This window comes from Caloenas nicobarica, chromosome 1 (genome assembly GCF_036013445.1).
Source record: "Caloenas nicobarica isolate bCalNic1 chromosome 1, bCalNic1.hap1, whole genome shotgun sequence".
In the NCBI taxonomy this organism is placed as follows: Eukaryota; Metazoa; Chordata; class Aves; order Columbiformes; family Columbidae; genus Caloenas; species Caloenas nicobarica.
This window is the reverse complement of record NC_088245.1, coordinates 109,469,484-109,486,729: the sequence shown is the minus strand read 5'-3', so window position 1 is coordinate 109,486,729 and position 17,246 is coordinate 109,469,484. Positions and strand designations below refer to the sequence as shown.

Below are 17,246 nucleotides of genomic sequence, written 5' to 3'. Positions count from 1 at the left end.
ACATTTAGCTGACAAAGGTAATTTGATATTAAAACAAAGCTCAACTACAACTTTTTAACAGTTAACCACATTTCTGTTGGAGAGACCGTTTACAGTTAGATTAGCAATACAGACAGTGAAGCACAGCACACATGGGGAGAAAGGGGCAAAATTGTAGCACCTGTCTATTTACAGGAAGAAGGGAAAACTTCCAACCTGACTGTTAAAAACCAACATGTTAGATGGAGAGTGACAGAGCAAGTCAATTAGCCTATGCAAATCAGGAAAGGCAAAACACAGTTCTGCAGTAGTAGAAAGCCCATTCATGTCTCATTTGGACACCACAGTATTCAGGGCATCTTTTTCCTGAAACTCAGTTTTCTCTACCGTATTCTCTATCAACTGTGAGTTGAAAAGATGAGCAGTGCTAGTCTAAGAGAAATCTAGTGTATGATGCTACTAAACAGATGAGAAGCAATAGTTGACTAAACTGGTTGCACTCACCCTGGAGGGTTTAAGAAGCTGAACTCCCCTGAGAACACGCAAGCCACATCCATGTTTACACCACCCAGCTCCAGCTCTCCCTATTCTCCCCACAGGCACTCTGCTGCACCATGGAAACTGGCAACTTGACCAACTTTCTTCTGTTACCACGAATGCACTACACACCAGTGCACAGGTTTGTTTTTCCCTATTAATTCCTCCCCACCTCTCCTACACAGACATGTCGACTTTTACATCCTTTTTTCCCCCTTAATTCATTAATATTATACTCTAGCACTTGAGGAAGACAGTGGAATTTGCAGCAACAGGTATTTTCAGTTGACAGTAAGAGAAATCAGGTTATATTTGTTAAAAATTTAGTCTTATAAGGACCTTACTCAGAGATGCTTCTAGACACCAGTTCATTTATCTCCTGGAAAAGTTATTCAACAATTTTCTAGAAAGTTCCTGAAACACATCAAAAGACAGCTAATTTAACTCTGGAAACTGCTCCTTTAGAAGAGGCTTCTTAAGAGGAATGATCAGATGAGGCTGTAAAAGGAAAAGCCAGCCTGAGAATTTATATCTTTTGCCCCTTCCAGACTCAATGCAGGAAAGCAAAATGATGTCATGTAAGCAAAGAAAATCAACAGTTAAATCATTAAGTCCTTTTTACTTTCAAATATTTTACCTTCTAATTGTTCAGAGTTTGTGTATCCTTGAGAACTAAATACTAGCTGAACCCAAGACAGAGGAAGGATAGCACCAGAGTAGTAAATTAGTAGTAAATTACCAACTTGGCTATCTTTTCACTGACCTCAGAAACAAAAAGGTTATCCAGACCTGGAATCTTGATCAAATTATTCAGGAAGTCTATAAAAGCATGAGTAACTAAAGACAAAAACAGACTGTACAGAAACAAGAGATGAGTAACAGTTTTTTCTAGGCATTCCAAGTATAAAAAAGAAGAAACCAGTGTCACATTTGAAAAGCTGACTGAAGTATTGTGAGAACTTTATGAAGCATGACTGGGCAAGATATAAACATAGGACTAGACTCATGGCAGCTTACTTGTTACCTTAAGTCAGGCCCCAAGTTTACCAGCATTGTTGATCTACACTACTTTTATACATAAAATAGATATAGAGCTGAGCATACAAATATGTTCATACAGTAAACAGAGAAATTCCAGCAAGCACCAGAGTTGCCTAGGATCCAATTTTCCTTCTAGCAATAGTGGTTCTCTCATTACAGAGAGAATTTAAAAATCCTTAGGCAGTTCTCATATGTTGGGAATGTGGCCAAATGAGCTGCTTAACAGGACACCCAGGAGGAAAAGAGAGACAACAAATTAAAGTTTATTTAGCTTAACTCCAATCCTGAAGAACACCAAAGTAAGTAGAGATTTCAAAAAGAACAAAAGCAGCAACTGCCACAACAGATGTCAAGAACAAACAACTGAATAATTGGAAGCAAATGAAGTGCAATAAAATTATGGCAGTTACTAATAAGTAGGCCAGATAAATGTATACAATAATTAACTCATGCTGACATTGTAAAGCAGCTTCAGGAAATGAAGGCGGTTTTGCTTACTAGTTTATCCCAGCAGATTTTGCTTATGTGTCACTAATGATACCAACCACCTTTGTCATGCTGTTAGTTACTTCAGTAGCTGCTTGAGAATTTGAAGTGTATAATGGACTGTTTAAAAAGCACATGCAAGACCAAGTCTTCATCATCCACATGCTAAGGTTATACTTGAACATATTTAGACATATTCAGCTATTAGAAGAATTACAAATACATTTAACTCACTTGAACTGTCCTGCATCTGGAAGGACTGACCCTAAGACCAAGCCCAATACAGCCCACATTGAGCAATTCAACTGTTCAGATATCCAAACCGCAAGATGACATTGACAAGGTTATCAACATTATTCTGTTTTATTTTAGACACTACATACACAAGGCTGTTAAGAGAATAGTTTGCCCTGGCTGCACCCCAGAAGGAGATCCAATAAAGGGAGAAATAAATATTTGTATGAAAAGACAGAGGGGTCAATCTGTAAGAAAGAAAAGAAAATCCACTCACCTGCCATTTTTTTTAATGTAAGTTGCTAAATAGCCATGGTCTTCCCAGTTATGAACTGTTTCTGTCATTCCCTGCTCCTGAAAAATGGGCTGTAGAGCTTTAAGAACGGCATTGCAATCAACTGTAAGATTGAGAGAGAAAAAAACAAAACCAAAAAACAAACGTTAGGATTTACCAATCAAATCAGTTCTGGGTTGTGTTGTTTTGGTTTTTTTTTTGTCTTTTAAATGCTGAACAGTTTTTGCTGGCAGCCTGAAATGCTTTTTCTTTGAGCTCCATCTGAACAGCAGCTTTCATGTACCTTGTTCCCCTGGCCCCCCACATCCCCAGAGATACTCCTCAGTGCATGGGGACCCAAACAATTTTCTTTTAAATCAGTCTTTAGCCCTGAACAAAAGTGTTTATCTACAATGGATGTAACAGTACTATTATTATGGTTACTATTGGTCATCCACACTATCGCAATCCAAGCAAGTCCTTACTCATGTATTTACTTTTAAAAATAAGTTAAAAACACACAAATAGCAATCCCAGAAAGAAACCACAGCACTGACAAGAAACTTAGTACTTTCCCAGTCTTATGGTTCAGCACTTTTTCAAAGGCATTGAAAACTAGACAAAACTAGGCAAAGTACCCTATCCACTCTGCCCTACAGAAACATTTTTTCTAACATCCAGGACAGAGCAAGGCCCCAGCTGAAATCTTCATGATGCTAAAGAAAAGTCTTCTCATAAAAGCACACAAAAATTCACTTGGAAATAATTACCAGAGTAGCTGCTTTAGTTATTTTCAAAAGCAAACTGAAGATATGTCCATAAAAGTATTTCTTCAGTCAGAATGTGTCGATTTCAGAAGCCCCAAGTTTTCTGTACACATCAGTGGGGTTGGTTGTTTGTTTTGGGTTGGGGGGGTGTGTGGTTTTGTTGTTGTTGTGTTTTGTTTTTTAAGTAATCTTCATTACAGCTATTTTAGATGCTCCATTCAAGCAACTGTCCCAAAAACAAGTTGCAAGTTTTGTCAATTGATTTTGGAATTGACAAGGCAAGTTAGTAGAGGATGCTAGTAAAGCTTCATCTACCAGAACAGGAATAAAACTGTAAAAACCATTATACCAGTATCAATGAGGAGACCTACAAAATATTAATCTATAGGCTGTACTAGTGAGACATATCACCACTTTTGCTTCACAGACACAAAACTAAGCTACTTCAGTCATGCAATATGGCAATAATGTAACCAGGATTTAGAGTCTATCAGAGAAATCACTTGGCACAGCCACCTTATGGAGGCACAGTTTATAACCAAATGCTTCGGCACTGACACCTTCTCCCCCCTGCTCTGACTTTAATAAAGAGTTATTACCGAGGTAATTATTTTGTTTTGCTCCCTGCTCCCAAACACATATACCTTGCAAACCAGCAAGTGTAGCCTGCAGATGTAATGAGCAATATTTTCCAGGATGTCACCTATTTGTACAAGCTTCAAAAAATGAATTTTAAAAAATGTATACCAATTAAATCAAAGTTCAGCTTGTTAGACTAACCTGCAAACCTGCTTACTTGAAATGTATGTTTGCCCATCTGTAAAGCCTGGATTCAATAATCTCTTTATGTTTTAACCAGACAGACTGAAATAACAGATTAAAGCATTTACTTTAATTTCCCTTAACACAAAGTCAAGAGCAAGCCAACTCCCCAATATCTTGCTAAAGGTATTTATTAAAAGTCACACTCCCTATACTATATGATCTTGAATGCATGTTCCAAGATAAATATTTACTTTTCACCTTCCATGTCTCTCTCATTAACTTCCCATGTAGCAAATTTTGGGGCAACAGAACCAATGAAAAACAAGCTCTGTTCAACAACAGTGAACAATTTAACTGCTGTCTCCTTAAGCGGCAGCACTGTTGGTGATTTTTACCCTTACTGATGAAAACAGCCCACACAGTCCACTATCACTATGAAGCTTTTTTCCTACCCTCCCCCCTGTCAAAATCTGCATCACTTGTACCAGTAAGTTTTTATACTTGCTACCCAGCATCAGTCAGGTACCACCATGGCACAGGCAACAATTAAGACTCAGACTACAGTTATCTGCCAAGTAACCACAGTCACAGTAATAGTAAGCGGGCCAACAATCAAGCCAACATGCTTTTGGGACATCAAAAGAATAAAAGAAATGGGGCCATAATTAGAGACATAGTTCTTAAACTGGTTCCAGTCTCTACAGCTTTGCACTGGGAAAAGAACTTTGCACTGCTCACTTTAGATTTGCAGCTTCTGGCATGTATGGCCTCCTCTTTCTGGGGAGGACAGGGCAATTGTTCTAAAGTCAGCACACTCACAAAGAATTTTTGTCACTTCAGACATGTGGTCCCCTCTTTTTCCTTGCATTTGCTTCCTTGCCCCACTCCTTTACTTTCTGCCTCATCTATTTAGGAAACCCATGCTCATTTATTCCCTTATTTCTTATGTCACTACCACAACATTAAAGAATAACTCGGTTTAATAACGCATTCCAGGCCAGCAAATTAGCATGAAACCCAAACTGAACTAGTGTGCAGCTAAACCCCAGACCACTTCACTTCTGCCACTTTGCAAGGTATTGAAGCAGTAAAACGGAGAACCAACTCTGGAATAACTGAAGTGCTCATACCACATTTAGCCTGCTTTCAACAACTTAAAGGATTCCTGCTAGGTGCACCTCCACAGAGACTGCAGAACAAATCACAGATATTTTTCTGCTCCATGAACATGCTAATCCCTCACAAGCTGCTCATCATTCAGCAGCATTTCTTTGCTAAGCAGCCAGGCACAAGCTTGACTGAGGTCCTCCTATCATGCAATTAACTTAAGGAAATTAAAACAATATGCTCTTTCATCAGGTCTTCTTTTGGTTACACCACGCGATTTACCCTGAAGGGCTAGTTAATTCTCCAAAGTTGGAGACTCCTTTTTAAAATGTTTGAGGCATCAGTTGTTGCTTGAAGGCATCAGGAAGTTTCAGCAATCTCAGGATCTCCCACTCAAATCCACTTACCACCACTTCACTCCAACCTCAGATATGCTGTATCAAGCATTGATAGGTGAAAAGGACACCCATGATTAAAACAGTAGGAACACCTACATCAAAATGTTAATTCAAGTAGTTGGGTTTGGTTGTTTTGTTTAGTTTTTTGTTTGTTTGTTTTTTTAATTCAGGAAAAATAGAAAAACTCTGGTTGCCAAGCATGAAATACTGCTGTTAGCATTTGGTAACTATTTGCCAGAAGGAATGAAAATACCCAGAGTTCTAACCCCAGAGAACAAACCCACTATGTATAAGATTTGAGAGACACATTTCTCAAGAGTTAATGCCCAGTTAAAAACAGACAGTTTTGGAATCCCAGAACACTGGAAGAGATGATTTGCAGCAGCTGCTCCTCTGAAAATTTAGCCATGAAGAAGCCATTATTTGACAGCGATCTCTGAACATGAGCACAGCTTGCAGTCCAGTTACTGTAAAGCATCCAGTCTGGCCTGATGCATAACACTAGCTGGTTTCACCCAGATACTCCAACACTGAGCTCAGTAATCTGTTGCTGAGCCAGACTATCTCAAAGAATTCTGGTTTAAGACCTCTTCATACCAGAGGATTGACAAAATCTTAGTAAACTAAGGGAACAGAGTAGCATTCATTTGAAAATACTCACCGCATTTCTGAATTAAATTTTCTCACCCTGATTTTGAATCATTTCCTCTAGCAAGTAAGAATGTAACATAACCAAAGCAACATGACAAAGCACTTACATAAGCTTCTGCACCCAATTGATTTTTCCCTTGCTAGCTACACTTTCAGAGAAATGTAAAAAAAACCAAGCTACTTCATTAAGAATATAGTAAAGAGTTAATGTACATTAGTAGCCAAAATGCAGAATATACTAATAGTAAACGGCAACCTGAATGACTGGCATATTGTTTCAGTTCAGAGCTGCATAAATTAATCGTTTCAGTATATTAAGTCATTGCCTTGTGCAAGTCTGAAATTCTCATAGGTGGGCATTCTACCTGTCAGCTCCAATTCTTCAAAAACCTCACAGGAAAAGGAAATGTGCAGAGACAAGGTGGGAAGGTGCCAGGAAAAAGGGATTAAGGGAACGCACCTGAGAAGAGAAATTCATTTCTAGCCAGGTGAGGTCCCAGAGCAGTTCAAGAGGAGGGTGGGAGGAGGCCAGGCCTTCAACCTGACTGCTCTGGCACCCAGCCCACTCACAGCACCTCCCTCCTTCCACCACCACTGATGGAAATACAGTAACCAGGTTTACAGGGCTTCCTCTCATTCATACACTACTCTGAGGCATTTTGCCAATACCAATATTGTACCTTAGTGTTAATCACGAAAAAAATCCAGAATTAGGAGTGTTACAGAAATGCTTCATGAGCAAAATGTTCATAAATTTTAAAATCCAGAGATGAATAGGAACTTTAGGCTCCAGTGCCCGTATTTTACATGTCCTAGATTTCCTTTTAGGTACTAAACCAAAGAGAAATAATTAAGCAAAAAGAGATACAGAAGTCACCACAGTTTATGGAAAGCCTATAGCTTCATTCTACTAGCTCCCCCACACATGAGAGTATAGAACAGTACATAATTTGTAGATAAATTGTTATCACTTAGTTATCAATTCCTGCACAGCAATCTTTTTCTTAACACTTAAACTTTAGCATTTTACTCCTTCTGTCCCGGTTAAAAGGATCTGCCTGCACGGAAAAATGAGCAGGGAGAGCACAGTAATATTTGGAACACATTATCCACAGAAGCTTCCACGGAAATAACACCAGGCTCAATTGAGTTCAGAATGACAACAGTTGCCTGAAATGGTCCTTTTCCTTCAACAACAGCTACAAAAATAAACCCATGCCTCACAAAAGTAAAAGGACCCCTTCCAAGCACACTCCAAAGACCCTGCTTTGATTATTCCCCAGAACAAAGCAGGTAGCTTTCGGCTGACATGTTAACAGATGCAAATGAAATACAACTGGCAACAGGCACCTCTCAGGTATGAAGTTTGGAAGTCTCCTGTCACAACCCACCCTCCCCAGGAAAACTCCTTTGTTTTGTCCTTGACATGTCTGTGAAGGCAGAAAACAGCAGGAAGCAGAAATCTATTCTAAAAATTACTCTTTTTGATCAATTTGCACCTGTGAGAATCAACATCATGTTGACTTAAACACAGAAATCAACAAATCACACATGGCATGAGGCTTAAAAAAAAAGTGGCATCGAGTGAATAGTCATCTACTATTCAATCAGCCACGAGAAAACAGATCATTGAGTTTCCCTGTGCACTTACACCATTTCATTGTTCTGTATTACAGAAGGTTAAGAGTAGAAGGCTGATTTTTCTTGTAGTTTCCACAGAATTTGTCTCCCACACAAGAGCAAATACTGAATACAGGCAAATCTACTCTACCCTGGTGAGACCTCATCTGGAATATTGTGTCCAGTGCTGGGCCCCTCAGTTCAAGAAGGACAGGGAACTGCTGGAGAGAGTCCAGCACAGGGCAACGAAGATGATTAAGGGAGTGGAGCATCTCCCGTATGAGGAAAGGCTGAGGGAGCTGGGTCTCTTTAGCTTGGAGAAGAGGAGACTGAGGGGTGACCTCATCAATGTTTATAAATATATAAAGGGTGGGTGTCACGAGGATGGAGCCAGGCTCTTCTCGGTGACAACCAACAGTAAGACAAGGGGTAACGGGTTCAAGCTGGAACACAAGAGGTTCCACTTAAATTTGAGAAGAAACTTCTTCTCAGTGAGGGTGACGGAACGCTGGAACAGGCTGCCCAGGGAGGTTGTGGATTCTCCTTCTCTGGAGACATTCAAAACCCGCCTGGACGCCTTCCTGTGTAACCTCACCTAGGTGTTCCTGCTCTGGCAGGGGGATTGGACTAGATGATATTTTGAGGTCCCTTCCAATCCCTAACTTTCTGTGATATCAAGCTATACTGTGCCACAACAGCAAGTGCATGATCTTATCAGCACACCCATGTAATCACTACAGTCAACATAACTACCCAGTACATTCAAGTGTCTTTTTGAAAGTTACAGGTAATACACCCATGAATCAGAATGAGCTCTAAGTATTAAAGATACCCAGAGAAAGATAGTGCTGACATAAAAAGGAGCAAGAGGGAAGGGTGAAGAAGTGCTTAAGCCAACGATGTGACCATACCCCCTGAGTAAGGCTGTAGTTTACCTGAGGTCTGATTTTTCTATATAAAGTCAACTCTGCTTACATTGCTCTGGCACAACTGGGTCAGGTAGCTTCCACAGAACAGAGGCTGGAAGGGACCTCTGGAGATTGTTTCACCCAACTCCCTGCTCATAGCAGGCTCAATCACAGCAGGTTGCTTAGGGTCACAAGCAGTCATGTTTTTACCATTTCCACAGACTGAGACTCCACTGCCTCTACGGGTAACCTGTTCCAGTGGTCAGCCACCCTCACAATGAAAAGCATTTTCTTATGTTCCAATATAGAAGAAGAGTTTCTCAGAGGCATGGTTTAGAGGAGGACTTGGCACTGTTAGGTTAACTGTTGGATTAGATGATTTTAAAGGTCTTTTCCCACCAAAATGATTCTATGATTAAGTTTCATGTGTTTTAATTTGTGCTCACTGCTTCTTGTCCTGTCACACAGGGGAACATTGAGGAAAGTCCAGCTTCTCCTTTTCTACTCCTCCCATCAGATATTTATATTATTTGACACTGCATTCAGGGACACTGTTTAGTGACGGACTTGGTACCATTAGTTTAACAGTAGGACTTGACCTTAAGAGTCTTTTCCAATCTAAATGATTTTATGAGTCTATATGGGTAAGAACCCCAAGTCTTCTTTACTCCAGGCTAAGCAGTCCTAGCTCATCCAGCCTGTCTGTATGACAGGTGCTCCAGTTTGTTAATCATGCTCATGGCCCTTTGTTGGACCTACTTCAGTATGACCAACTCTCTCTTGTACTGAGGAGCCCAGCACTGGACCCAGCACTCCAGATATGCCTCATCAGGACTGAGTTGAGCAGAAGGAACACTAAGCTGAAAGCAAACCTGTTCATAGCCTGTACTTCCGTATGGGGTCATTCTTCCCGGATGCAAGGCTTGGCATTCCCTTTGGTCAAACTTCATTGGGTTCCTGTAGGCCAGGAGTGCCTACAGTGCACTAATCACTTCTCCTGGTTTTGTGTCATTCACAAGCTTGCTGAGGATGCACTCTATTCCAAAGTCCAGGTCACTAACAAAGATGTTAAAGTGCACTGTCCCCACTATCTATCCTTCCTTGATTACGCTTTCACTGACTGGTCTCCTGGTGGAGTTCTTGTTGCTGATCACAACCTTTGGGCCCAGCAGGTCAGTTTTCAATCCACTTCACTGTAAGCTTCTCTACCCTGTATTTCCCATCTGACCATGAAGATGTTACTGGAAACAGTGTGGAAAGCCCTACTAAAATCTAGATAAACAGTAACCACTACCTTTCTCCATCAACCCACAGAATACTATCAGGTGGATCAGGCATGCTCTCCCCTTTGTAAATTCGTATCAGCTACACTTAAACAGTTCTTAGTCCTCAACAGGTTTGGAAGTAGTTTCCAAGACTATTTACTCTATCACATTTCCAGGTATCAAGATAAAATTGATTGGCTTGTAGTTCCCTGGATCATCCCTCTTGCTCTTTTGAAGATCACTAGAATGAGGTCTGTGGAAGCACAACTTCAGCCAAAGGAATGCAAGGGAGGAAAAGAAAAGCTATTTCAACTGTCTTAAGACCATCATTGAAACTACAAGAAAGTTCAGATTTTTAAAAACATGACTAAAGCTTCAGTAATAACAGTGACTGAAGAAACAACATATAGGAGATTTCAGATGGCACTAGCACACAAACATTTTCCAAGATGTTCACACAGTCACGTATCACTTTTATGGAACAATAAATAGCTTAAATCTTTGTCAAAAGTTCCAACATCAACAGAAAGATAGCAAGAGTGACATGGCCATTTTTCCCTAGCCCTTGCTATACCACAGTAAAAATTCAAATTCAAAGTACACAACCAGCAAGTTATTACTTAAAATACTAAGCAAGAATTTAGCCAAAAGCAACTGTGTGGACAGTGAACATAAATAGGTGCTTATAGAATCATTTCAGTTGGAAGAGACCCTCAGATCATCGAGTCCAACCACAACGTAACTATAGCACTGAACCACATTCCTAAAACCTCATCTAAACGCCTTTTAAACACCTCCAGGGATGGTGACTCCACCACTTCCCTGGGCAGCCTGTTCCAGTGCCTGACAACCCTTACCGCGAACAATTTTTTCCTACTATCCAATCTAAACCTCCCCTGGCACAACTTGAGGCCATTTCCTCTTGTCCTGTCACTTGCTACTTGGGAGAAGAGACCAACCCCCTTCATGCTACAACCTCCTTTCAGGTAGTTACAGAGAGCAATAAGGTCTCCCCTCAGCCTCCTTTTCTCCAGGTTAAACAGCCCCAGTTATCCCAGCTGCTCCTCAGACTTCTGCAAGCAGTGCAAAGTGCATGTGTTTATAAAAAACAAAACCATCATTCCCAGAAATGCAACCTGCTTATTTTATGTTATTTAGAAATCAGTAACATAGAATCACCTTTTCCCACTTCCCCCTTGGAGTGCTGATAAAGACAGATTATTTTTTTCAGTTATTTCACAAAAACAGGGTAAGATTCCTTAATCACCTTTAAGAGAAAACTCTACATAAAACCATATTTTTTCAGCAACTATAGGTCTATCAGCTCCATCCACTTCCATAATGGAAAAGATACATTAAAGAAGTTACTCCTCCAGCCTTCCTCTATTCAGTTTCTTGTATTAGGACAACCAAATGTTTAATTTACTGTACACATAAAACCAGAATTGATCTCGTGTATTGAATACCACATGGGTTTTTGTGACTATTACGTTCTTGAGGTTTTCTGTAACTTCAGCCTCAATAAAAGCACATTGCAACATCAGGGAGGTTTAAGCCTTAACTGTTTGTTCTTCAAGATGATGGAGAATTCTAGTTACTGGATCACACTATTAAAAACATCTGTTATCAAATTGCAGAATAATGGTATCATCACATCTCAAAGTACCACCAGTAAGCACATACGCAGAGTAAGACTCATCTGAAACAGTGTTACATACAACAGCCATGATCTTATCTATAAGATCAATTTTGTCAGGTGTCTTATCATTTGAAATTCAACACATGAGAACAGGTATGGCTCCATGTTCAAGTAGAAGTGATGTAGCAGAACACATCCATTGGCAGCATTTAAAAGCCAATATTTCATTTCCACCTAGACTCAAAGACAGAAACTTCTTTTTGAAAAGGTTAAATAGGGAACTTCTACAAGTACAGATAATGCATTTTAAGAATTGGTTATTTCAACACATTCAAACCACAAAACACCACAACATGGAGCTTAATTAAATCAGCGAAAGCAGAACATAAGGTTTCCTAGACTGTATCACAGCATTCCCACTCTTTATCTTAGTCTCACATGAACTTTCAAACACATCATTTAACTGCGGAACTACAGTAACAAGGTTGGGCAGTTCTATTCCTCATCATAGAATCACAAAATGGTTTTGGCTGGAAAGATCAAAGATCATCAAATGCTTTCTTGGAGACAAGAATCCCCTATCAAGGAGTTTTTCTTACTGATATGACTTCTGCTGCACATCAAACCTGCAGCAGAAGCTGAGCACCATTAGCGTAAAAGCAATTTAAATATACAAATACTTTTTTGGTCATTTTTCCAAGTGAATACCACATTCCTGGCAGCATTAGTCACTCTACATGTATTTCATGGTTTGGTGTTAATAAACATGCTGTTCAGTGCTTTTAGAATACAGAGGCATGCAACCTAGGTAGAGGGTACAGCTGAGATAAGACCAGAGTAAAGGGGCAGAAAGAAGATAGCAAGAAACACAGACTGTACCAGTTGCATAAAACACTTCTGTTTTACCCTCCTCTTCTTACCAGGATAGCAACCCTTCATGTGAGCCAAATTACAAAGTAAAGCATCAAAATAAAACTATGTTCTCATGCTTTAATGTAAAGTTAGTCATCACAAAGCTTAAGTGCTACTTAAGATCATTTTCTTTCTTGAATAAAGCACATTGCACATATTAAGTTAGACTAGCAAATGAAGACTCATTGCTGCAATATACATATTAAAAGAACCAAAAAAGCCCCAACATTCACTAGCAATTTAGAGCTCATTCACACTTGAAGACTAACTTTAGATTAGTTGTGAACATGAAAGTACATATTAATAAAAATTTTATAACCTGAGGCCACTTTTTTTTTCCCCTGCCAGCCCACAGACTGACTTCCCCATTAATATATGCTTGGCTTCTGGGAGAAGACCAGAGTCCTGCTGAAGGCATTTTGCATTTTAAGAGCACTCAGTAAGGATAAATCCTACTGACCAATTGATGATCTAAGTTTATCTGGGGCCTGCTATACAGCCACACACACGTGTGTGGATTGTTTTATTCAGTCATGCAGACTGACTCAACGGAGGCTTAAAACAGATCACTTAAGTGATGGAGCTCAGCTTTGTTATTAAACTTTTACTACATATAGTAGTAAGTGTATTTACTAGCCTCTGAAATCCTGCCACCCAGAATCTCTACCAACTCATTAGACAAGGAACACCAGCCAGAGTTCAGGAGAACAGCAGGTATACGTGGCCTCTGCATTATGCCATGGTCCTACGGAGATACCTGTAGGAGCTGGGATGCACCACCACACAGAACTTCTCAGAAAACCTGTACCAGTGCAAAGAGATAAGCAATCAAACACAGACATTGGCCTCCAGGAGAGCTCAATTATTATGAGCATCATTAATCAAACACAGTGAAAGGTTTATTTTCTTTTTTCTGGGTAACAGTGGCTGACTACAGCAGAGCCAGCAAAGTCAAGGCTAAAATACTTGCAGCATGCCTGAATCTGAAACTACTTGAACAGGAAAAAAATGAAGACAAAAGGATCACCTTCCAGAATCCACCTCTATTTTATTTGCATAAGTATTTGATTAACATCTGATACGACTGCGCAGTTGCTTAGGAAATCAAGTACTGTAAGCAAACCTTTCCTGGTTTGTTTATTGCACAAATACGGATTCCTGCTTGTGGATTCATCAGTATCTGAAGGATCACTCCTAATGACTCCTGAATCATAACACACTAACAAAGTTTAAAAAAAAACCCACCACACAAAACCAAAGACTCACTACAGGGAAATATTGAGGGTAAGCTTTTGGAAAAACTTTTAGGAGCCCCTCATTGCTGCTGGGAACAGTGAGGGACCATTTTCAGCTGGCTACTAGAGGAATGTTTTTCAGTTACATACAGTAAGTCCTATGAGGACATTCCACAAAACAAAAATTAACTTTAAGATACCAAAGCATGCCAAATTCCAACATCTAAGACAACTCTGAAGAAGCAGCTACTTACATGCTGCCCCTTCAAAAACACAAGGCAGAAAGATAATGAAAGCAGCAAAGAACTGCCAGGTTATTATACCTGTCACAGTAATTGCATGCAGAGTTAAAGATACACGCTCTTTAGGAAGGACAGGCAGGGGAGACAACACAGAAGGTGTAACTGTCAACCACCAGCTGGAATGCATGGGAATGGATCAGGACCTGACTGAGACCTTATGGGTCAGAATTAAAGGGAGGGCAGGGACAGATGACATTATAGTGGGGTTCTGCTACAAGCCACCTGACCATGAAGACCAAGCAGATGAGGCCCTCTACAGACAGATAAGAGCAGCCTCACATTCACAAGCCCTGGTCCTCATGGGGAACTTCAACCACCCCAGTATCTGCTGGAGGAACAACACAGCAGGGCAAAAGCAATCCAGGAGGTTCCTGGAATACATTTATAACTTCCTTCTTCAAGCAACAGAACAGCCAACAAGACAAGGTGCTATGCTGGACCTTGTTCTCACCAACAAAGAGAAGGCTGGTGGGGAATGTGAAGCTCAAGGGCAGCCTTGGCTGCAGGGACCATGAAATGGTGGAGTTGAAGATCCTGAGGGTAGCAAGGACAGTACTCAGACTCAGCAAGCTCACTGCCCTGGACTTCAGAAGAGACGACTTTGGCCTCTTCAGGGATCTGCTTGGTAGAATACCATGGGGTAAAGCCCTGGAGGGAAGAGGGGCCAAAGAAAGCCAGTTATTATTCACAGATCACCTCCTCCAAGCTGAGAAGCAATGAATCCCAACAAAGAGGAAGTCAGGCAAAAATGCCAGGAGACTTGAATGGATGAACAAGGAGCTCCTGGACAAACTCAAACACAAAAAGGAAGCCTACAGAGGGTAGAAGCAAGGACAAACAGCCTGAGAGGAATACAGAGCAGCCAGGGATCAGGTTAGGAAAACTAAAGCCCTGATGGAATTAGATCTGTCAAGACACATCAAGGTCAACAAGAAAAGCTTCTATCGGTACATTAGTGATAAATACTAGGGAAAATGTCGGTCCACTCCAGAAGGAAATGGGAGACCTGGTTACCCAGAATATGGAGAAGGCTGAGGTACTCAATGACTTTTTTGCCTCAATCTTCACCACCAAGTGCTCCAGCCACAATGGTGAAGTTGCAGAACACAAAGGCAGGGACTGGGAGAACAAAGAACTGCCCACTGTAGAAGATCAGGTTCAAAACCTTCTGAGGAACTTGAGGATGCACAAGTCCATGGGATCTGATGAGATATATCCACAGGTCCTGAGGGAACTGGCAGATGAAGTTGCTGACCCACTATTCATCATATTTGAGAAGCTGTAGTAGTCTGGTAAAGTTCCCACTGACTGGACAAGAGGAAACTAACCCTCATTTTTTAAAAGGAGAAAAAAGGAAGACCCAATGAACTACCGGCCAGTCACTCTCACTTCTGTGCCCAGTAAGATCATGGAGCAGATCCTCCTGGAAACTACACCAAGGCACATAAAAAATAAGGAAGTGATTGGTGACAGCCAACATGGCTTCACTAAGGGCAAATTGTGAGGGCTATTACAATTGGGTTACAGCACTGGTGGATAAGGGAAGAGCAACTGATGTCATCTACCTGGAGTTGTGCAAAGCATTTGACACTGCCCTGCATGACATCCTTGTCTCTAAATTGGAGAGACACGGATTCAATGGATGGAGCACTCGCTGGATAAGGAATTGGCTGGATGGTCACACTCAAAGAGTTGCTTGATGTCCAAGTGAAGAACAGTGATGAGTGGTGTTCCTCAGGGCTCGGTATTGGGACTGGTACTATTTAACATCTTTCTCAGCAACATGAGACAGCGGGATTGAGCGCACCCTCAGCAAGTTTGCTGAAGACACCAAGCTGTGTGGTACAGTCAACATGCTGGATGGAGGTGATGCCATCCAGAGGGACCCTGACAGGCTTGAGAGACGGGCCCATGCAAACCTCATGAATTTCAACAAGGCAAAGTACAAGGCCCTGTACATGGGTCAGGGCAATCCCAAGCACAAATACAGGCTGGGCAGAGAATGGATTGAGAACAGTCCTAAGGAGAAGGGCTTGGGAATGTCTGCTGATGACAAGCTCAACATGACCCAGCAATAAGCGCTTGCATCCCAGAAAGCCAACCATACCCTAGGCTGCATCAAAGAAGTGTGACCAACAGGTCAAGGGAGGCAATTCTCCCCTTTGCTCCACTCTCATGAGACCCCACCTGGAGTACTACATACAGCTCTGGAGCCCCCGACATAACCCATTGGAGCAAGTCCAGAGGAGACCACAAAGATGATCAGAGGGCTGGAACACCTCCCCTGTGAAGACAGGCCAAGAAAGTTGGGGTTGTTCAGCCTGGAGAACATAAGGCTCCGGAGACACCTTATAGCAGCCTTCCAGTACCTAAAGTGGCCTACAAAAAGCTGGAGAAGGACTTTTTACAAGGGTAGGTACTGATAGGCAAAGGGTAATGGCTTTAAATGAAAGAGGGTAGATTTAAATTAGATATAAGGAAAAAATTATTCACTATGAGGGTGCTGAGGCACTGGAACTGGCTGCCTAGAGAAGCTGTGGATGTCCCATCCCTGAAGTGTTCAAGACCAGGCTGGATGGGGCTTTGAGCAACCTGGTATGGTAAAAGGTATCCCTTCCCATGGCAGACAGGTTGGAAGTAGATGATCTTTGAAGGTGCCTTCTAACCAAAAGCATTTTATGATTCTATGACATGTCAAAAGCAGTTTTTATTTCCTGCAGGAAACCAGACCCTCATAGAAATTTTCTCTCATGCTGTTAACCTTCACCTTTACAGAAAACAGTTCCTTCATGTCTGAGCAAGCAGCCATTGAGTACTTGACATCATGCTGGAGATTCAGGTAATTATATTTTCAGAGTTTCATTCATAAAGCATCTTCAAAACTAGAAACCACAAAAGCAGGGAATGAGTTCACAGCAGCCCTTACTGCTAAAAACAGAAAGCTATTAATTCCTGTATTATCGCCTTCTGACAAGCCCCATTTGTGCTCTGACACACAGCAGGCCAGTTCTTGGTCCAGGCGTGTCAGAACTAGACTGTGGAGACCTGCAAGGCTCAGTTCAAAACAGTCCAGCCAAGAGCACAGGCTGAGCACATGCTGCTCATGGAGGCTGCTAAGGGAGCACA

General features: G+C 41.2%; 1 protein-coding gene across 1 annotated transcript in view; it reads right to left on the bottom strand.

The window, feature by feature from the left end:
• SMS (spermine synthase) overlaps positions 1 to 17,246 on the bottom strand; it is a 51,232-nt gene that overhangs the window by 29,653 nt on the left and 4,333 nt on the right. The window contains exon 2 of the mRNA XM_065644913.1: positions 2,555 to 2,675. Within this exon, the coding sequence (XP_065500985.1) occupies positions 2,555 to 2,675 (121 nt within the window). The remainder of the gene's footprint in view (positions 1 to 2,554; positions 2,676 to 17,246) is intronic.